We start from the raw sequence: 19,921 nt of genomic DNA, 5'->3' as shown, positions 1-19,921 counted from the left end.
TAACCGGGCACCCACACCCTCCACTTTTTCTCCCTCCCACTCGATGCCCAGGCTGCTTGGGGTTCGAGGTCACGAGGTGGCCCCACCCAAGGGCCGCCCATCAAAGGGACTGCGACAGAACCAGTAACCATACAAACAAGGAAAAGTCAAAAGAAATGTCGGGCAGCGGACGCGTCCGGAGCCTTGGTCAGAAGGCATCGCCGACGGCTCGATGCATCGCTCCTCTCTCGTGCTCCGTGTCAGCCGCAAGTGGTTGAGTCCATCTCTTCCTCCTCCTCATCTTCTTCCTTCGACTTTGCGGCTGCCGCTATCCACCGGCGCCCTCCGCTCATTGAGCACGCAGCACTTCAAGGCGAGCAACACAGTGCACCCACTTCTGCCGCAAAAGCAGTACCTGGCGATGGAGCGGGAGATGGCCGACAAGACTGGGCGGCAGCAGAATCACATCTGGTCCAAGGACGAGCTCGACTCGGCGCTGGCCACCTTCAGTGACAAGCACGTGCCAGAGACGCTCTCCGACAAGGTGATGCACGGCTTCATGTACTATGGCCTCTACCACCCGTTCAACTTCATCACTGGCTACACGCACCACGACCCCTCGCCCTCGTCGCTGGTGTGGCGCCTCATCGTCCTCGAGTCCTTCGCTGGCGTACCCGGCTTCGTGGCCGCCGGCATGCGCCACTTCCACTCCCTGCGGGCGCTGGAGCGCGACTACGGCTGGATTCACACGCTGTTAGAGGAGGCGGAGAACGAGCGGATGCACCTGCTTACCTGCCTCTCCATGTTCCAAGCGGGTCCCGTCACCCGCCTCATGTGCATCGGCGCGCAGTTCTCGATGACGCCCTTCCTGATGATGATCTACGTCGTGAACCCAAAGGCCATGCACCGGTTCGTCGGCTATCTCGAGCAAACCGCATGCGAGACGTACCACAACGTGATCTCGCACCTGGAGACGCCGGGCACGCGGCTGCACGCCGAGTGGTCGGGTCTCCCAGCCCCCGAGATCGCAAAAGGCTACTGGAAGCTGCCGGACGACGCGACGTGGCTCGACACCCTCCGCTGCATCTACGCAGACGAGTCTCATCACCGCGACGTCAACCACACCTTTGCTTCGATGGCGTCCGACGACCCGAACCCGTTTGTGCACATGCACAAGGAGGATGCCGCGCGCGCGTGGAAGCTCGAGCAGGCGCAGCGCCTGCTGAGGGAGCACCGGCACGGCAGCTCGGCCTCATCCACCTAGGTGTGCGCGGATACGCGCGGATTAGAGCGCAGGGCCGCGCCAGAACAGGCGTGAGTGCGGGCGTGGCGCGGCCCTGACTCGTGGCGCGGCCTCGGAGCGCTCGCGTGCGCGCAGTCACGAGTCGGCGCGTGGTGGGGTCTCTCGCTCTCGCGATATCATTCCTCTCAGGGCGTTCCAGAACCCCAGGGGGCCAGGCCACCCAGCCCACGGCAAACGCGCTCGCTCTATATACAGAGATCAGAGTAGAGCGGCTACAGCCGGCTCGCGCTCGGCGGGGACGGCGCGCGGTCCGCGGTGTTCACCATTACTTTTTTGAGAGCTCTCTTCGAGGAGAAGCGAGGTCCCGAGGAAAAGATTCCGGCCAAGCCTGATGTGTGGGTGTGTGGGTGACCGCGCGCCCAGCCGGCGCGCACCAGTCCGCGCCGCTCGCGACGCACCGCTCCCCCCTCCCCTCGCCGGTCGCCGCCGCCACTCTGCAGTTAGCTACGTAGAGCGATACGCAGAGGTCACACAGTACTCGATTTCCTATTTTCAAAGGATGCGAGCAGCCGCTCGAACGCGGCGAGGAACTCAGCCGGCCGCCTCCCGCTCTCGGTCGCGGTGGTTCCGAAGGCGAGGGCAGCGGCGCGGCGAACTGAGGGACGGCGGGCGGGAGAGTGGCGTGGTGAGCGGAGAGGCCGGGCGAGGAGGCGGGCTACGGTGGTGGATGGTACCCAAGCCGAAGAGCGCCGCGGAGGCGCCTCCGTCCGGCCTGTGGGGCGGCTCGACCACGACAGCTGTCTCCTCGGTCCAGGACGTGCCGCAGGGGGAGGCGAGAACGGTGCCCTAGGAGAGAGGTGTGTGCGTGTCCGCTGGCAGGGCCTCGGACCCGAGAGCGCCGCCCGCACCTCGTAGCCCAGGCGCACCGCCGCGACGCTCGCATCACGGAGGCAGCGCGGCATGTGCGTCGGCGAGGAGACCAGCAGCGCCCGCTGCACGCCCAGCCGCGACAGTCGCGCGAGCGCCGCGAGCACCTCCTGCTGCGTGTTGAGCGACTCGGTGTCGGCGAGACTGTGCGGCGGAGCAGCGCCTCGAGCGCCTCCAGGTCGACCCCTCGAAAGGCGTCAAAGGAGAGGAGGGACGGCAGCCGCTCAAAGAGCAGCGAGATCAGTGCGTCCGCCTCAGCAGAGCCGCTTGCGGTCTGCGAGGCACCCGAGCCGCAGATGAAGGCCTGCAGCTCGTGCCGTGCCTGCCAGGCGAGGAGCGCTGCGTGCGGCAGCCGCCCGAGCCGCTGTGCCGCCTCGTCGCCCCACACCACCTCCTCCCAGCGCGGAGCGTTGCAGTGGAAGCCGTGCACGACGATGCCAGTGCTCGGCGCAGCAGTGACGGAGGCGAGAGCGGAGATGGCCAGGAGCAGCATCGCCCCAGAAAAGCAGGCTCCTATCCACGCGGTGACGACGCAGTCGGGCAGGACAACCAGCGTCGTTGTGAACCCCAGGGCCTCCACGCTCGCAGTTTACCTCTCAGCTTCACAGAGCAGCGCGTTTTTGATTGTGTGGGACCCGGACCACCTGCAAGCAAAGAGAGACGGGAACGAGAAGTGGCCATGGAGGAGGTGGAGAGAGGTCGCGTCGTGAGGGTGGAGATGGAGGACGTGGCAAGCGGACTGGAATGGACACAGATAGGGGTCTACCGGTACATGCCAGTGAGGGGGCAGGCTAAGATAACGGTCGCGGCGAGCGGAGGGACGGGCGACACAGACGTGCAAGCCCCGCAGAGGTGCGGGCGAGAGGGCGGCCCGAGCCCGAAAGGGCCCGCCCTCGACCTTGCTCTACATGGTAACGGATAAGAAGAGAAACACCCCCGGACCGGGACGCCGGCGGTCGAGTCGGGACACGCTGTGGTTCAGACGTCCCCCCCCTCGACGCAGTCGAGTGACTGACATGAATAGGGAGGAGAAAGTGTCCCCCACATATCACCACAGACGCAGCACAGGGGCTCCAATCCTGTCCGCCGGGGCCTCGGCTAGATCTCCAGTGGGGAGTGCGAGGGCTGGATCGACTGCAGCGAGAGTGTGGGTTGTGGACCGTCCCACCAGGGATAGCGTGTGGCGTAGATGTTCTCCTGGAAGTAGAGAGGCTGATGTCTCTCGCCCTGCAGGAAGGAGAAACTCGGACGGGAGAGTGAAAACTCCTCCCTGCGGCATGTGCGCAGAACGGGTTGCGCAATGTGCGGCATCGTGTTGAGGGCTCGGGAGGGCAACGACGGCAGCGTTGCCGAGCTTGTACAGGGGCCTCAATCCTGTCCCCAATGGGGTGCGCCTCTCACCGCGCGCGTAGCAGTCGGCGCGCGGGTAGCCTCAGAGATGCGCAGAGCGAGATGCGGTTATCAGCAAACCAAGCCCTGGGCTTGGATGGGCGCGGCGAAGCCGCGGCGCAGTGGATAGCGTGAAGAACTCGAGATCGCTGGGATCTTGAGCCGCCGCTACCACGTGCAAGCCCCGCAGAGGTGCGGGCGAGAGGGCGGCCCGAGCCCGAAAGGGCCCGCCCTCGACCTTGCTCTACATGGTAACGGATAAGAAGAGAAACACCCCCGGACCGGGACGCCGGCGGTCGAGTCGGGACACGCTGTGGTTCAGACGACAGAAACAAAGGACCCCGCGCAAGACGCGTGGGAGAGTTTAAGTGACGAGCTAGACAAAATCCATGGAGAATACATTATCGGTGGGGACTTCAACGCCGAGACGGAGGCCTTCCTACGAGGCAGAGGCAAAAGGAACGGACTCTCTCGGACAGGATGTTCAACGGAATGCTGAATGAAGCGGGGCGAGACCTGAGAGCGATGGCGAACGACGCAACGTACCGGACGGGCACGCAAATTGACAACTGAAATCCCGTCGTCAGCTGTAACGATGCACCCGAAGGGGACCCCAGCGCCAACATCATCGCTTCGGTGGACGTACAAGTGTTCAAAGAGAGAGTGGACCTGAGCAACGATATGACTTGGCGGCAAATGATCGCAGTGGGCGTCAGAAGAGTCGTCCTTGCGCGAGGAGAGCTCGATAAACTCGAGGGGCCAAAATATGCCGCGAGGAGGGCAGAGTTGCGCCGAAAGGCGGGAGAAGCCGCAAGAGCAAGGGATCGGCAGGCGGCGGCGGCGTCGCAGGACGAGGCAGACGAGAGCGACGCGACAGAGGAGGAAACGACAGGAGGGAGAACGACGAGAGTGGGACGACCGCGAGGTGGCATGAAGGTTGCAGCGAGAATCGGCGAGGGACTGCGAAGAGAGATAGGAAGAGGCAGACGACCAAGGGATTAGGGTGGGCGACGGCTAGCACCACACTCCTCTCCTTAAAATCCCTGTGTGTGGCGGCGTGCCGTCCTCCCATCCCTCCCTTGGGTTGTCTGGGTTCTTTCTTTTCTTTTCCCATCCCTCGTTTGGTTCTGTGTTTTCTTCGAGTAACAAAATTATTCTTTTACACGGGCCCCGGGCGGGACTGCGAAAAAGAATTTTACCAGAAGCGCCCGTCGCATGACCATCGGGATGCGAACAAGAGGAAGGGCCGAGAGGAGAGGGGAACCTCCCCGGAAAAGGGGCAAGGAGACCGGGCGGAGGGATCCTGAGCGGCGAGGCCGTCGCCGAGTGGGAGTATGCGTGTCGTCTCGTGTCCATGGTGTGTCGCGTGTTCATTAGTACGAGTCGTACTAGAGGGGGCGTTCTGCTGCTAGGGGGAAACCCGGAGCGCGGAGCCAACCCTCGGAGACCCGTGTTTACTTTTTACGGCCCTTTCCCTGCGAACGCGCACCCCCCCTTAGGGGTCAGGGCTCTCTTGCCCGTAGCCCGATACCGATCATCATCCGGCCCGCTGGGTGCGCTTCTTGCTCCCCGGCCCTGGATGTGAGGTTCATGACCGTGCACTCCAAGTGCTCCAAGACTCCCTCGCACGACACTAGGCACGGGACTGGGAGAGAGAGTTGTTTGTTCGGGACTGGCGCAAAAATAAATAAAAAATCTGGATGTAAGGATTTGTCTTTTATTAGGTACGGCTTTAGAGAAAAAGCTAAAACGTAAAAGCATGGACAGCGACAGGCGGCGCGCTGCGGCGGCGCGGGGCGAGGACAAAAAAAACAGAAAGACCGCGTGGTGAGAAAAACTGACTAGATGTCGACGATGACGAGAAGATCCGCTCGCGTGGGCGTCTCTGTGATGCGCATCGCGGAGTAGGTAATCGCCTTGACCTCGGTCCCTACCACAAGGCCGGAGGTGTGAAGAGAGACGCGCCTCCCCCGCCCAACCGACCGGACGGCGGCCGCTGTGCCTTGCGGGTGCCGGCCAAGCTCGAAGCACTCTCCAACGGCGAGAGAGCGCACGCGGAAGGCGGCGCGATCCAACGACACCACGCGAAGCCGCCGCGGCACGAACCCGCCGCCGCCCGTGAAGCGGAAGAGCCACCTGTTCACGGCTCGAGGCGTGAAGAGACGCCGCTCACCCCCGCGCGCCCCGCGGAGCGAGGAGCGCGCACTCGTCGAGGAATTGGAAGAGGAGCGAGTGCAGGTCGTGCCCTTGGGCGCACACCTCGACCGGCGGTGCTGCCGGCAGCCCCACGCCTGCCCACACCTCGAGGCGTGAAGAGACGCTGCTCTCACTCACACCTCCGTCACGGCGAGCACGAGCCTGTTCACAGGAGCAGCTGTGAAGAGACGCGGCTCGCACTCGCACGGCATCGACCGGCGTAGAGAGAGGGGTGGGGGGGTGGGGTGGGGGGGAGGGAGGGAGCCAAACACCGACTGTCTCGAGCTCCGTCATCAGTGCGAACATCGCGAGCGCGCACTGCTCGAACGCCTCCTCCAGCCGAGTGCCCCACGCGTGCAGCTGCACGTCCGCGGTGTGGTCGAGGTGCTCCCAGGTACACCTACCCGCAGAGCTCAACCTGTGGAGAGACGCGGCCCACAAGCAATGCAGCCGAGCTGCGGCCCAGGCGTACGGCGCGTCAGCCAAACGCCATGCCTGCTCCGCCTCCGCCGCACCGTCGCCCTCTCCGCCCCCCTCCCCCTCCGCGCTCGCCGCTTCCTGCGCCGCCTCCTCCGCCGCCTCCTCCGACGCCTCCGCCGCCGCCAAAACCGCCGCCCTCGCGCTGGCAGCGGAGGCGTGTGCGCGCCTGTTGCTGCGTTGCGGCCGCGCCTCGGCGGCGGCGGCGGCGGCGGCGGCGGCGGCGACGGAGGTGGAGGCAGCGGCGGAGGGCGAGGCAGCGGAGCCGGCAGAGGAGGCGTCTTTGGTGGCGGCGGCATTGGCGGTAGCGTTGGCGGCGTTGGCGGCGGCGGCGGTGTCGACTGTCTCCAGAGTGGCCACCAGCAGAGGCGGGAGCCTGCCCGCCGCGTCCGACGCGGAGACGTGGTTGGCTCGGTCCGCCAGCACCTGTTCATGCCTGCAAGTGTGAAGAGGCGCTGGGCACACTCGTGGCGGACAACATGCAGCTGGCCGGCTCTTCGAACCTCGTCCGGTGAGAAGGCGCCTCCAGCGCCGCCTCCAGCATCGCCGCCAGCATCGCCGCCAGCATCGCTGCCGCCAGCATCGCTGCCGCCAGCCTCGCCTCCCCCAGCCTCGCTCCCGCCAGCCTCGCTGCCGCCAGCCTCGCCTCCCCCAGCCTCGCCGCCTCCAGCCCTAAGCTCGGCGAGGAGCGCGAGCAGCTCCCGCTGCTCCGACTCCAGAAAGGCGACGAGGTGCACCTCCGCCAGCCCCGGGTATGCCCCCTCCGCCACCGCCTCCATCCCAACCCTGGGCACGCAGCGGAGGTGAGCCGAGGTGAGCCGAGGTGAGCCGAGGTGAGCCGAAGTGAGCCGAGACCCGCCGAAATGAGCAGCCGCGCCTAAGCACGTGGCTCAGCGAGCGCGGGCCGCGGAAGATGCCCGCGGACAGCAGAGAGAAGCCCAGGTGCGCGACGCTGGCAGCGGCTGCCGCGGCCATCGAGGTGCGGTAGGCGTCGCGCAGCAGCTTGTCGCCCTCCTCCGCCGACCGCCCCGAGCCGACGAGCACGCGGTAGTTTGGGCCGACGGCGTGGATGACATTGCCGGCGTACAGCGAGCCGTAGCTTCTATCGGACAGACGCACAGCCGTGAAGAGACGACTCGCATGCTCGCAGCTCGGCCTGCAGCGAGCCGCAGCTCCTTGGCCCGGTCAGCACGGCGCCGCCCGTGGCGATCCGGTCCTGCGCGTGGCGAAATGGCGCGATCTGTTGACTACGTCATACGCAGCCAGGAATAGCGGGTTGAATGATCAGTACGACGTCTTTAGCAATAGTGCTCCTGATAGCGGATGCGAGCATCTAGGACTCCTCGCCAAGCGAGTGCCAGGCAGGATGGGAAGTGCCCGCCGGTCGGCGGCGAGCGCTGCTCCGCCGGCGCTGGTGATGGCTCCATCTACGCCGCCGCCGCCGAGCCCGCCTGAGAGTGGATCGCCAGCGCTCAGACGGTCGAAGGCGGATGGGAACTCGCCGTCTGTGGTGGTGCGGCACCGCAGTTTGCTGCATTCACGATGGCGATGGATGATGGTGGCCAGCCGGTGCCGCCGCCAAAGTCGAGCACGCTGCCGGCGGAGACGACGAGCTCGCCGTGAGCGAGAGGGCACCGGCGCAGCACGCGGACGCCAGTCGCACGGAGCTGTCGCTCGGACATCTCTGAGAGGCCGGCCTGAGAGGCGACACCGTGACGGAGCCTGCTGTGGGAACAATTTGCCGCCGCTGCGCGGGGTCGCCACCGGCGCTGCTGCCGTGAACACTGCCGCCGTGTACGTCACCATCGCCTCTCTTCGTCGCCGATCTCGCCGACGCCGCTCGCCGCTCGCCGCCGCCCTGCCCTGCCCTGCCCAGCCCTCGCATGAGTGTTAGATTTGTTTGGTATTGCTAAAAATCTCTCTCTCAAACAAACCAACACACACACACACACATACACACACACATACACACACACACAAAACACACCCTGCCCTCACTCGAGCGCCCCGCGCCCTCCCGCCTCACGCCCTGCGCCTCACGCCGCGCGTCCCACGCACACCCCGCGCCCCGCGCCCCCTCACCTCGCGCCTCACGCCTCCCTCCCCACCCTCTCAGGCATTTCTCATCCCCGCTACTCGCCGACTCCTCCTCCCCCCGCATGATCGACGACTACCCGTCCTTCAGCGACTCCTCCCTCCTCGGCGCCAACGTCTACTACCGGGGGACCGTCGCCCTCGGGCGTACTGGCTTGATCCCAGCGGCACACGTCTACAACCCGTGACGCCGTGAGGAGGGGAGGCGGCTTGTAACTGAGGCTCGCCTGCGGGGACAGCCGCCTCCCTGAGTGGTGCTTGTAACCACGATCGATGCGAGGACGCAAGTCCACACCAAACTCGGCCATTCCAACGGCCAGACCGCTCGCTTAAGGCTGATTGGCTAGACGAGCGGTCTACCTCCAACGGGGCGGTCTGGATCACGGGGGATGACATCCTGCCTCCCGGCACGCCGGGAGGAGGTGGTTGCTCCGCCGCCGGACCCCCCCCTCCACCACCCTCGCCGCCTCGCCCAGGGATCTTACAACGCTGTCTTAAGAGGTCCGACCTGTGGGCTCTGCCTGCGCTCGGCACCGGGCACACCGCCTCGGTATACAAAATGCGCCTGCGGGCGGACCCTTACAGATCACAGATCACACTGTATTTAGCCTACTCTGCGTACTGTGAGAGGTTGAGGTCTATATAGTGTATTTAGCCTACTCTGTGAGAGGTTGAGGTGCGAGCCCTGGAGGCCCCCCCGCCCCGGGGATGCGGATGGGGGGGAGGCTACCCGCGGCGCGCGGGCCTAGAAGGCCCGCGCGCAGGGGGGTGGGACATTGAGACCGGTCATGAATATGAGTGCGCGCGACACGCATGTTGCGGGCAGCGTTGTTGATGTTCACATAAACGCACCCCAGGTAGGTAGGTGGATGGTAAGTAAGGCCGCCCGAGTGTCATGTGTGTATGCGCGTGAGGAGGAGCCCCGCGGAGCGCGGTGCATTTAATGCAAGGCCCGGCGCACGTGGATGAGCAACCATGGTTGTCCCACACTAACTACCCCTCGCCTTGTCATCCTTTCCTCTCCCAGGGTCGGCGAGCGCTGTCTCCCTCCGCCTCGTCGCCCTCCCTCACTCCGCCTCATCGTCAGACACCGGTGCGGCGCTCAGCGGAGGCATCCGCTCCATCGAGACCTGTTCACAGCTCGACGCGTGACGGGGCGCCGCTCAGCGGTGAGAGGGCAGCGCGCCGCAGGTCGCAGCGGAGACCAGCTCGCGCGCAAACTGCGTCGGCGTGAGCAGCGCCGTCGCGCCGAAGAGCAGGTCACAGTGGTGTGTCGCCGCAGCAACCTCGTGCACGCACCGCACCTGAGGGAGGGTTGGGGTCGGGTACCCGTCTCCGCGCGCGCGCGTGAGGGGCCAAGGACTCGGGCCCTCCCCCTCGCGTCTCCACGACAGCAGGCAAGAGCCTCCCCCCCCCCCCTCCCCCCCCCCGCCATTTCAAGTGTTGGACGCCATTTCAAGGCCCACTCCAACTCCTCACCTCCGCGTGACTCGCGCCGCCCACCATAAAGACGAGCACCAGCGGCTTGCCGGGCCGGTCGGAGCCAGCCTTGCCCCGCAGCGCCCACGAGCCCACCCTACCTGCGGCCAAGTCTGGCCGCGCCGACCCGCCCGCCGCGCCGCGGTCTCCCGGCTCTCTTACGCGGCGGCGCAGCCACCTGCACACACGCGCACCCGCGTGTGAAGAGACGCCGTTCACGCGCACCCCCGCACGCGGCGTGACAGCGGCCACGTGAAGCCGCTCCCCCCTCCGAGCGCGGAGCGGAGCAGCGGCGCCAGCGCGGGGGTGTGGCGGCAGAGCAGCGCCGTGCCGGGGGGCGGAGGAGGCTTCGGGGCCCCGCCAGTGCCTCGCCGGCCGGGGCGCGCCCCGAGGCAGAAGAGGCCGCGCGACACGGCCTACTCTGGGCTCACCTCGGCTCACCTCGCCCGACTCGCGAGGCAGGAGGAGATGCCGCGCGAGACGCCGCCTCGAGCTGCTCGCTGTCGAGGGCCGACGCGCGGGTGATGGGGCGGCGGGCGCTGTCGCTGAGCGGCAGCGCGAGCGACGCGAGCAACAGCAGCCGCTGTCGCTCGAGCACCTCCTCTGCCTGTCGACACACCAACGGGGAGGTGTGAAGAGACGCTGCTCACACCCACAGCTGCCGCTCGAGCACCTCCACCTCCGCGGCCCTCGGCGCCTCCGCCTCCGCCCCCGCCCCCTCCGTGCCGCCGGTCGACTCGGCCGCGGGCGCGGATGCAGAGAAGGACGCCGCGCGCGCCTAAGCTCGGGCGATCTCCGGGCGATCTCCGGGCGATCTCCGGGCGATCTCGGGCGCGAGGAAAGGGCGCCGAGTCGGTCGAAGCGCGCGTGGTGCTGCGGGCGCTCGGCGGCGGCGCGGAGAGAGGGTCGACAAGGGTACCCACGATGCGGGAGAGGGTCTCGGCCTGCTGACAGACCCGCCGAGATCCGCCGAGATCCGCCGAGATCCGCCGAGATCCGCCGAGATCCGCCGAGATCGTGCCTGCTTGATGGCTGCTCCGGTGGCGCCGTCGCGGCCAGTGGCCAAATCCTGCTCGAGCATCATGAGCTTGTACAGCGGCGTGTCCTCCGCGGCGGGCGGAGGGCGGCCTAGTCTCGGCCGATCTCGGCTGATCTCGGCCGATCTCGGCCTAGTCTCGGCCGATCTCGGCTGATCTCGGCTGATGCCCCGCGGCGGGGCGGAGTTGCGGACCTCCGATCGTCGGCAGCGGCGCGGGGGCGATCAGCAGCGACATGACGCTCTCCCGCACCTCGTCCGCGACCTGAGGTGTGAACGAGTCGAGGCGTGAGGGGCGGGAGGGGTGCGCAGAGCCCCGTCCTCTCCTCGTAGCTGCTGCGCGGCCTTGAGTGCCTCCTCCTTCCGCTTGTACGACAACGACGCGAGCCGCCGGTTCACCTGCACCAGGTAAGGTGAGGTGAGGTACACTTCTCCACACCACACAAGGTGGTGGGGCAAGGGCCAGGCAGCCCTCGCGACTCCACGTCTAGACGACAGGAGCCGCACGGCACTCAAAGGGGGGGGAGGAGAACCATTTAATCATTGATGAATCCGGCCGGCTCACCTGCACCATCTCCTTGGTCGAGAGCTCCTCGCCACGCGCGACGCGGCTCCGCGCCTCCTCCACCGCCTAGGCAATGTCTAGGACATGTCTAGGAGATGTCAGGGCGCGACGCGGCTCCGCGCCTCCTCCACCGCCTTGTTCTCGGCGACGAAGGCGCGCGTCGACGCGAACAGCGCTTCCTCCACGGTGTCGAGCGTCTGGAAGCGGATCCCCTCCCAGACCTCGTCGCCGCCTCCGCCCCCCAGCAGCACCTGGGACGGGCCGTTCTTGGCCGCAGACCTGTGGACAGAGGATTCGCTGTCGGCGGTCGGTGGGAGAAGAATGCTGCGACCTCTCCTCCGCCGCAGACTTGCGTGTCGGGTCGCGCCTAGCCACAGTAGAGACACGTCGACAAGAATGGGAGGTCGCGCACAGGCTCGGCCGCGGCTGCTGAGGCTGAAGCCGAAGACGCGGCGCCCGAAGGCCCCTTCCGCAGCCCTCCTCTCTACTCCCCGCTCCTCCCGGCTCCTCTCGGCTCCTCTCGGCACCGGAAGCGACCCTCCCGCAGCACACCCCGCGCCTCGGCGAGCGCCTCGAGTCCAAAATCGTGCAGCAGCGGCGTGAAGAGGTCGGAGGAGCGATCGACGAGCAACACGGACACGTTCCGGCGCCCCGCCGCCGCCGCCTCGCCGCCCGCCCCTCCCGACGCCTCCCCTCCGGCTCCCGCGCGCGCTGCCGGCGTCGCCGCCACCAGAGCCACGCCGAGCGCCTTGGACAAACGTGCGTGCGCTCAGGCGGGTTTACGTGCGTGCGTGCGTGCGTGTGTGTGCGTGTGTGTGCGTGCAGGGAGAGGGAGGCGGGTAGGCAGGAGAGGGGAAGGGAGGGAGGCAGGCAGCTTTAGCAGCGGCGAGCGCCTTGGACACCGGGTGGTCACGCGCCCGGTACCGCACCTATGAGGATGAGTGTCGAGCTCGTGTGTGTGTGTGCGGCTCCAGCGTGACGTCCTCCTCTGCCCACCACCCCCAACCCTAAACGCGCCGGCGTCCACTAGCCGGCGGGCTGCTCTTCGCCTCGGTGTCCCTCTGGCACGGCCGCCATTTGGGGTGCCTGTGTCGCCTAGTTGCGCGGGCGTGCCCCTCTACCCCTCGTGTAGGCTCCCCCGCCACCGTCGTGTTGTGTTCTTGGTTTCTATCCGCCTTCTCTCTTATCACCGCACCGACGGAGTCGCGTCACCGAGCAAGGCACAGAGCTTGGCGAGCTGCTCGGCTGCATGAGACACGGCCGCCGCGCGCTCGCCGCCCGCCTCGTCTTCGCCCTGCAGCAGCCGCGCCTCGATGTTGTCTTCGTTGAGCGGGGGCGGAGGCCCGTACAGCCGGCGGAGCGCGGACGGCCGGTCGAGTGAGAACGCGCCGGCGTGCAGCGCCAGCGCCTCCACCGCGACGCCCTCGCGGAGCGAAGCGAGCGCACCGCCGGCGGAGAGGACTCGCAGCGTGCCCCGCAGCGGGCCCGGCAGCGCCGAGGAGACCAGGATGTGCCTCTTGCCTCCGTAGAGCCGCCGGCGCGTGGTCAGCTCCTGCTCGAGCGCAAAGACGCTCGACTCGGTCGGAGCGATGAGGTAGACGGCGGAGAGGTGGGCCGCCATCGCCGGCGGCGCGCGCTTCGCCTCGGGCGCGAGGATGTGCTCCACCAGCGTGATGTTGGCGTCCGCCATCACCTCAGAGAGCCGGCAGCAGCGGCTGACGACCCGCCGCATCGTGTCATCGAGCAGGAGGACGGTCAACTGGTCTTCGCCGGTGACGCCACGCAGCGCCGCGAGGATGGAGGCTTGGAGCGTCTGCCGGACATCGTTCTTCTGCGCCATGGAGCGCGAGCGCTCTTGGCAGGTGTGGTTTGCGGCCGGCGCCGATAGAGCAGAGAAGAATTTTGACACGGCGTTGTCCGTCCTCCTCCGGGAAAGGTAACTGAAAAGACTGAAAAAGAAAAAAGACAAGGATAGAAACAAGAACACAGCGCGCGGCCTGTGTGTGTGTGTGTGTGTGACTCTGCGCAAGTTGCGGATACACCCTGGTCCCCCAGGTGTGAACGTCACGTGTGAACAGTCTCAGTAGCCACTGTGAGTACAGCCGTAGTGTCTGTGAATAGTGAGGGGAGCGAGTAGATAGCCGAACGGGGGTTTTCCCCGACCTCCCCGAGGTCGGCCTGCGACCTCCGAGAGGTCTTGCGCCGCTGCACCCGCCGGGTTTTGCGAGCCCGGAAACGCTGAAAAGTAGGCTAGTAAGCGGGTGTTCTGTGTGGCTTGAGTAACAATCAAAGTTCTAATACCGCCCGGAGGTGCTGTCTTGAGTAACAATCAAAGTTCTAATACCGCCCGGAGGTGCTGTCACTCCGTAGAACAAACTAAGTAAACCTCACCGAGGTCGCCACTCAACCTCCCGGAGGTCATGGCAGAGCGTCGGGCGCCATGCGCCCGCTCGCTAGGGCCCGGCCCGGGGAGTGGCAGTCGCTCTTCTTGCGACCTGCGTCAAAGGCTGCAGAACACGCTGCATATCGCCGGTTCGCGGGCCCAAGGCGGTGGTTCACGCCTCGGGTCCGGCGGCAGCTCACGCCCTGCACAAGGTAAACTCCCAGTTCCGCAGTGACTCACTCACGCTCGGCCTCACATGACAAGCGATCCCACGACAGCGATTGTTGGAAAAGTTGCACTCACCGGTCAGCAGCGCCTCCTCCGGGAAAGGTAGTAACTAAAAGGTAAAAAAAGAGTCGCACAAAAAGAAAAAGGGCAAGAGAGGGGTGGAAGCGCGGGCGGGAAAAGCCGGAACCCCTGCCTAGACGAGACAGCTAAAGAGTATACCCGGGGCTCCCCATGCGGAGAAGTCGGGAACAAAAAACCCTTCTGGTCGCTCCTCATCGTAAACCCTGTCAGCAGAGTCCTCCTACGGGAATGTACGTAAGAGAAAAATACAGTGAAAAGAGCTACAGTTACTGAAAAACGATCGATGCGTCGCAGTGCTCTTGCGTTTCGGCGGTAGTGATCTAATCACCCGAATACCACGTTCGGATCGCTCCTCATCGCAAACCCTGTCAGCAGTTCACCTACGGGTATGTTCGTAAGAGCTACATACACTGAGAGAGAGAGAGCTAAAAGTACATACATACACTGAAAAAGACCGGGAAACTCAAACACCCTCATCCAGCCTTGAGCAAACATGGGGCACTGGCGTTACGAATCAGCCTCGTACCTGGGTAGGCTGCGAGCGACAGGGCGGACCAGTGGCGCGACGTCGCCGTGGGGCCAGCACGTGTGTGTATGCCCACCCGGACGCGCCTCCTGCTCGCCAAGGACTTGGACCCAGTGCCAAGGTGCGAGTTCCTCACCGCCGGGAGCGGGGCAGCGAGTGGCTGCCTGCTGCTCGCCAACACCGATCACCACACCAATCTCTTCGTCCTTGACTGTGCTACTCTGAAGCTGCGCCAAGTGCCAGGCCTGAGCGACATGGAGACGCCCTTCCCGCGTGCGCATGGCATGGCGTGTGGCACGGTAACTGGAGAGGACCGGCTCTTCCTCGCAGAAGGCCGATACGACCACGTAAAATGGGGCAAGCTCAAGGGCACATCACACGAACCATTCGTAGTCGAGCGTGGTGGATCGTTCGGGGATGAAGGCTCAGCCGAGATGACGGAGCCGAACAAATTATGCCTAAGCCGGGGAGAGCTGTGGATCGTGAGAGGCGGAGACAACCACGAGCCATTCATCACAGTGGTGCAGGCCGCAACCGGAACCAAAACCGGCCACATCCCAGCCTCCGATCTCGGCGCCCCTGTTTCCGGTCCGCCCGGGCTGCACGTGCGAGGACTTGCACTGAGCAACGAGGAGGCCTTCGTTGTCACTGGCACGGAGGCGAAGGTGGCGGCCAAGGTCTTTTCAAGGGAGGAGCGCACAGACCTGGTTGCCGTGACATCCGTACAAAGCTACATGGGCGAGGAGGATCCGACAGAGGTCGGCAAGGGCTACGCCTTTCAGCGGGAGATCGAGCTACCAAGTTCATGTATGCACTTGGCATGGCACAACGGCCTGCTCCTTGTGTGCTGCAGGGAGTCGTCTGATCTCCAGGTGGTCAATGCGGCGGACGGCAAGTTGAGGCATAGCATAACGCTCGAAACGGGGTTTCCGATATCTACAGCGGTGGTCGTTCCGGCAAATGAGGACAAGGACGAGGTCGTGGTCCTCGACTCTGTTGGTAATTTACACTTCTTCCACATTTAATCTTCTCGGAGACAGTTGCAGCAGAGAGAGCGAACCGAGAGTTGCAGGTTCTTAAAAAAGACTTCGCGCAGAAGAAGAGTTCTACAGAGACAAGCAGCATCCTCCTCCCCTCTCACAGCAGAGGACTGTCGCATCTCTCTCTCTGCACCTGCACTCTGGCCCTTTGAAAAGACAGAAAGAAAACCCTCAGGTTGGACAAGGGCTGGGACATTAAGGAAGAAAGAAACTCTGGATCGCTCTACAGAGCATCTTGGCACAGGACGCTATAGCGATCGATGCTCGTCATCAGTGGCGCGCTCGCAGGCCTGCTGCTGGCGCCCTCGCAGCAGCGGCCCGCGCCGCGGCGCCTCCTCGTGCCGCAGCGGCACGCGGTCTCGCTCATGTCAGAGTCGATCGTCGTGACGGACGGCACCGATTCCTTCTACGCTAGCCGCGGCCTCTTCCAGCTGCTGCACGACCACGGCGCGTTCGATAAGATCACGGCGTGCTCGTCGTCGACAGCGGATGCGAAGAAGATGCTCCTCTCGCGGCAGGCCCGCTACTCGGGCCTCATCGACGTCCTCCACTTCAGCGAGTCTCCGCTCGGCGACACGATGGCGGGCGCGACGACGTGGCTCGCGGTCAATGCGGAGGAGGCGGCGCTGGAGGGGCAGCTGGCGCAGGCCAAGGCAGCGGGGGTGCGGCGCGTCTTCGTCCACCTCGGCGCCGACGGCCCCAGCCCGACCGTCGCCAACCAAGAGGCGCGGCCGTGCGGCCCGCCGAGGGAGGACGCTTCCCGGACATGTCCACGACGCGCCCGCGACATGCCGATGTGTGTAGGCGCTGCACTCGGCGCTCGAGGCGTGCGGGGCCGAGTACACGGTGATGCGCGCCGGCTCGCTCACCGCGGGCGGGCTCGGCGGTGGGCTGAAGCTCTCTGTGCGCGCTCTCTCTCACATCCCTGCCCTGACACCTCTCTCTCTCTCTCTCTCTCTCTCTCTCTCTCTCCCTCCCTCCCTCCCTCCCTCCCTCCCTCCCTCCCTCCCTCCCTCCCTCGCCCTCTCCCTGCCTCTCCCTTCCCTCTCTCCTATCGCAAACGGGAAACGAGGCCGACCTGCGCGCAACACCTCTCTGACCCTCGTCGACCCCTTCTCCTCACCTTGCTCTTAGCCTTCTCCCGAGCCTCGCCGCCCAGCCGCCCGGGCGCGTTCCCGCAAGCAGAGAAGAGACGAGTCCTGGAGGGAGCACCCTTCCCGTCCCAGGCGCTCGACGAGCCGACCTGCGCAGAGCTCCCGAAGGACGACGTCTTCCGCTTCATCACAGAGGCGCTCACCCTGCCGGAGGCGTCCGGCCGCCTCTTCTCCCTCTGCCCCAACCTCGACGACTCGCAGTTCCGCGAGATGCGCCGCGCGGGGTGCGACCGCCGCGAGGAGGCCAAGGCACGGGACGCAGCCGGGATGCAGCCGAGAGGTAGCCGAGGTGCAGCCGAGGTGCAGCCGAGGTGCAGCCGAGGTGCAGCCGAGGTGCAGCCGAGGTGCAGCCGGGGTGCAGCCGGGGTGCAGCAGCCGGGGTGCAGCCGGGATGCAGCCGAGATGCAGCCGGGATGCAGCCGAGGTGCAGCCGGGATGCAGCCGAGATGCAGCCGACGTGCAGCCGAGGTGCAGCCGGGATGCAGCCGAGATGCAGCCGACGTGCAGCCGAGATGCAGCCGGGATGCAGCCGAGATGCAGCCGAGGTGCAGCCGAGGTGCAGCCGAGGTGCAGCCGAGAGGCAGCCGAGAGAGAGCCGAGAGGCAGCCGAGAGGCAGCCGAGGCGCCGAGACGGAGCCGACGTGAGGTGCAGCCGAGATGAAGCCGGGTAGTGGCGAGGGAGCCAGGGTCGAGACTGCCCTCTTCACGCCGCCTCCCCACCGCTGCCCTCCCCCTCTTCCCCCACACCTCAGGCGCTGCTCGATGGCGTCATTAGCGAGACGGCGGCCGTGGACGCCGCCGCCGCCGCCACGGCCGCGAAAAAGGACAGCGAGGAGGCCAAGCTGCCGCAGCAGACGGCCGAGGAGAGGGAGGCGGAGCTGAAGAAGCTGCTCGAGCAGGCGCGCCTCGACGGCATCGCCAACGCCAAGCGGAGGCAGGAGGAGGAGGAGGCCAAGGCGGCGGCGCGCGCGGAGCGGCTGCAGCAGATCAAGGACCAGGCGCCCAAGGGGGTGGAGGAGGGCGAGGAGGAGGAGGAGGGCAAGAAGGGCGACGGCGCGGACGACAAGAGCGGCGGCGAGGGCGGCGAGGGGGACGGCCCGGAGCCGCCCATGGCGCTCGCCTGAGGCGGCGGGCGGCGGGAGGAGGGCGGCGAAGGAGATGGGGCCGCGGTGAGCCGGCTCCGAGTCGCCCTCTCGCTCTGACCCCCCGCCCTCTGCTGCACACCCTCGCTGTGCACTCTCGCGGGGGCGATGGTTTATTGTGCCGTCTCACCACAAGCAGTACGATTCGTGTACACATGGCCAATACTGCGCACTTACAAACACTGTCCACGCATGCCATTTTTTCAACATAAAAGTTCTCAACATACACCTTGCGTTGTACACAAACGACAAACGGGGCACGACCACGAGGAGGGCGGCGACCTCAACCGACTATGGAGGACCCGTCGCCAGACGACGCAGGGGGCAGGGCAGAGCGGCAGACGACGGGGCTCGGGGGAGAGTTAGGGCAGACGCGCAGGGCGAGACGAGGGAAGGAGGCAGGACTTCGCGGAGATATCAGCAGGACCCAGGAGGGAGGAGGATGTACGAAGAGATCTAGGAGCAGCGCACGAGGGACCCGAGGGACCACGTGGAAGACGGCTAGGGCTAGTCCCCCATCGTGGAGGCCCCCGGGGGCCCTGCTCTACGTCGACCCGATCTCGGCACTCACGGGCTGCCACGCGCCCGCGCGCGGCGCGGGCCGCACCGCCCATGCCCCCGGGTCACCGACCCCGCCTCTCGGCCCTCTCGGCCCTCAGGAGCGTGCGGGAGACCGGCGAGGTGTGCAGAGTTAGCTTCTTCCTCGGGCTGTTCCATGCATCTCCTCATCTCTTACCCACCTAGGCGATGACGATCGGCCGTCGATCCCGAAGGGTCGTCGGTTGAGCTAGGGAGCCTGGCGATGGACGCCACCGCGACCCCTCGTGGCATCTCTCTCGCCGCCGGCGAGCTGGGGGCTCGCGGACGGCAAAACAATTAGTACAACAGTGTACAGGCTACAGCCGTGAGAATTAGTTCATCTGTGAACGGGGACATGTGCGGCTCGCCAAGGCAGAGGCGGCGGCGGCAGAGGCCAAGGCCAAGGCGGCGGCGGCCGAGGAGGCGGCAAAGCGGGCGGGCAAGTCCAGCGTCAAAACCTGCTACTGGTGCGGCGAGGAGGGACACGTCAAGCCTGAGTGCCCCGTCTTCCTCGCGGGAAACCCGAAGGTCAAGAAGGGCGGCAACTGACGCCCGCGGGGCCTAGCCCCGCCGACCTGCCTCGCTCGCACCGCGTGACCCTCACGCACCGCGGGCGGGGCTCGGGACGGTGAGGCGCCCCACCGCGCTGTCGCTGCCCGGGCTTATGAAGGGAGAGCCGACGCCCTTACCAGGGTGGCTCCTTCCCTGACCCTCGCCCGGGCAGCCCAGCGCTTTTCTGTGTTTCCATCTCACAGAGGTGGCGGCGCCTATCCTTCCCCACACCAGGGCGAGGCAGGCGTCTCCTCGCCTGGTGGTGGTCGTGTGGTTGGTGTGTGTGGTTACTTCGTTCGGCTCCGCCTCCATGGGCGTGGCAGCGCCTCACAGCCGTCAGTGCCCTCGCCCACACCAGCGTGCCTCTCTAGTCCCGCCTGCCACCCAGATACCGAGAGCAGGGCGCACTCTTCGACTTGGGCTATTATCTGCCCTCGGGAGGGCGGCGGCGGCGGAGTAGGGGCGGCAGCGAGCTCCCGGTTGCAAATACTCGCCTTACGGTCCAAGATGGCGGCTCACGCCCCCAACCGTGCACCAGCGTGCCTCTCTAGTCCCGCCTGCCCACCCAGATACCGAGAGCAGGGCGCACTCTTCGACTTGGGCTATTATCTGCCCTCGGGAGGGCGGCGGCGGCGGAGTAGGGGCGGCAGCGAGCTCCCGGTTGCAAATACTCGCCTGACGGTCCAAGATGGCGCGGCTCTCGCCCCCAACCGTGCACCAGCGTGCCTCTCTAGTCCCGCCTGCCCACCCAGATACCGAGAGCTGGGCGCACTCTTCGACTTGGGCTATTATCTGCCACCGGGAGCAGGGCGGCCGCGGCGGTGGCACAGGCGACAAGTCTTCAAGCACAA

General features: G+C 66.1%; 6 protein-coding genes across 6 annotated transcripts; 2 read left to right on the top strand and 4 right to left on the bottom strand.

Annotated features, from left to right (window-relative positions):
• Window positions 1-181: 181 nt before the first annotated feature.
• On the top strand, window positions 182-1,576 carry EMIHUDRAFT_433665 (putative alternative oxidase). The gene has a single exon (XM_005790618.1). It carries the CDS (start codon window positions 212-214, stop codon window positions 1,241-1,243), a length of 1,032 nt encoding a protein of 343 aa, XP_005790675.1. The 5' UTR covers window positions 182-211; the 3' UTR covers window positions 1,244-1,576.
• Window positions 1,577-1,749: 173 nt separating this feature from the next.
• Window positions 1,750-2,642, bottom strand: EMIHUDRAFT_200796 (hypothetical protein; the record flags this gene model as incomplete). The annotated part of the gene is made up of 4 exons (XM_005790617.1): window positions 1,750-1,877; window positions 1,957-2,068; window positions 2,149-2,293; window positions 2,365-2,642. 4 exons carry the CDS (start codon window positions 2,640-2,642, stop codon window positions 1,750-1,752), a joined length of 663 nt encoding a protein of 220 aa, XP_005790674.1.
• Window positions 2,643-5,379: 2,737 nt separating this feature from the next.
• On the bottom strand, window positions 5,380-6,136 carry EMIHUDRAFT_62827 (hypothetical protein; the record flags this gene model as incomplete). The annotated part of the gene is made up of 4 exons (XM_005790616.1): window positions 5,380-5,460; window positions 5,527-5,674; window positions 5,745-5,811; window positions 6,007-6,136. Coding segments are annotated over 4 exons (426 nt in total), but the record flags the coding sequence as incomplete, so codon positions are not given.
• Window positions 6,137-6,737: 601 nt separating this feature from the next.
• Window positions 6,738-7,967, bottom strand: EMIHUDRAFT_449056 (hypothetical protein; the record flags this gene model as incomplete). Its single annotated transcript, XM_005790615.1, has 5 exons — window positions 7,734-7,967; window positions 7,559-7,662; window positions 7,387-7,427; window positions 7,089-7,313; window positions 6,738-6,997 (listed from the first exon to the last, which is right to left on the bottom strand). Coding segments are annotated over exons 1-5 (789 nt in total), but the record flags the coding sequence as incomplete, so codon positions are not given.
• A 1,405-nt stretch (window positions 7,968-9,372) lies between these two features.
• Window positions 9,373-13,225, bottom strand: SEC1 (Sec1, SM superfamily protein; the record flags this gene model as incomplete). The annotated part of the gene is made up of 12 exons (XM_005790638.1): window positions 9,373-9,435; window positions 9,511-9,609; window positions 9,785-9,962; window positions 10,216-10,391; window positions 10,437-10,562; window positions 11,074-11,085; window positions 11,386-11,451; window positions 11,517-11,664; window positions 11,717-11,752; window positions 11,913-12,133; window positions 12,279-12,314; window positions 12,581-13,225. 12 exons carry the CDS (start codon window positions 13,223-13,225, stop codon window positions 9,373-9,375), a joined length of 1,806 nt encoding a protein of 601 aa, XP_005790695.1.
• Window positions 13,226-15,870: 2,645 nt separating this feature from the next.
• Window positions 15,871-18,164, top strand: EMIHUDRAFT_433662 (hypothetical protein). Its single transcript, XM_005790614.1, has 5 exons — window positions 15,871-16,368; window positions 16,448-16,546; window positions 16,870-17,077; window positions 17,261-17,265; window positions 17,550-18,164. The coding sequence occupies exons 1-5, from the start codon at window positions 15,904-15,906 to the stop codon at window positions 17,919-17,921; spliced, it is 1,149 nt and encodes a 382-aa protein (XP_005790671.1). The 5' UTR covers window positions 15,871-15,903; the 3' UTR covers window positions 17,922-18,164.
• Window positions 18,165-19,921: the final 1,757 nt, after the last annotated feature.

This window comes from Emiliania huxleyi, assembly GCF_000372725.1.
Source record: "Emiliania huxleyi CCMP1516 chromosome Unknown EMIHUscaffold_12, whole genome shotgun sequence".
Lineage (NCBI taxonomy): Eukaryota > Haptophyta > Isochrysidales > Noelaerhabdaceae > Emiliania > Emiliania huxleyi.
The sequence above is the reverse complement of the archived record's forward strand: the minus strand, read 5'-3'. Positions and strand labels throughout refer to the sequence as shown.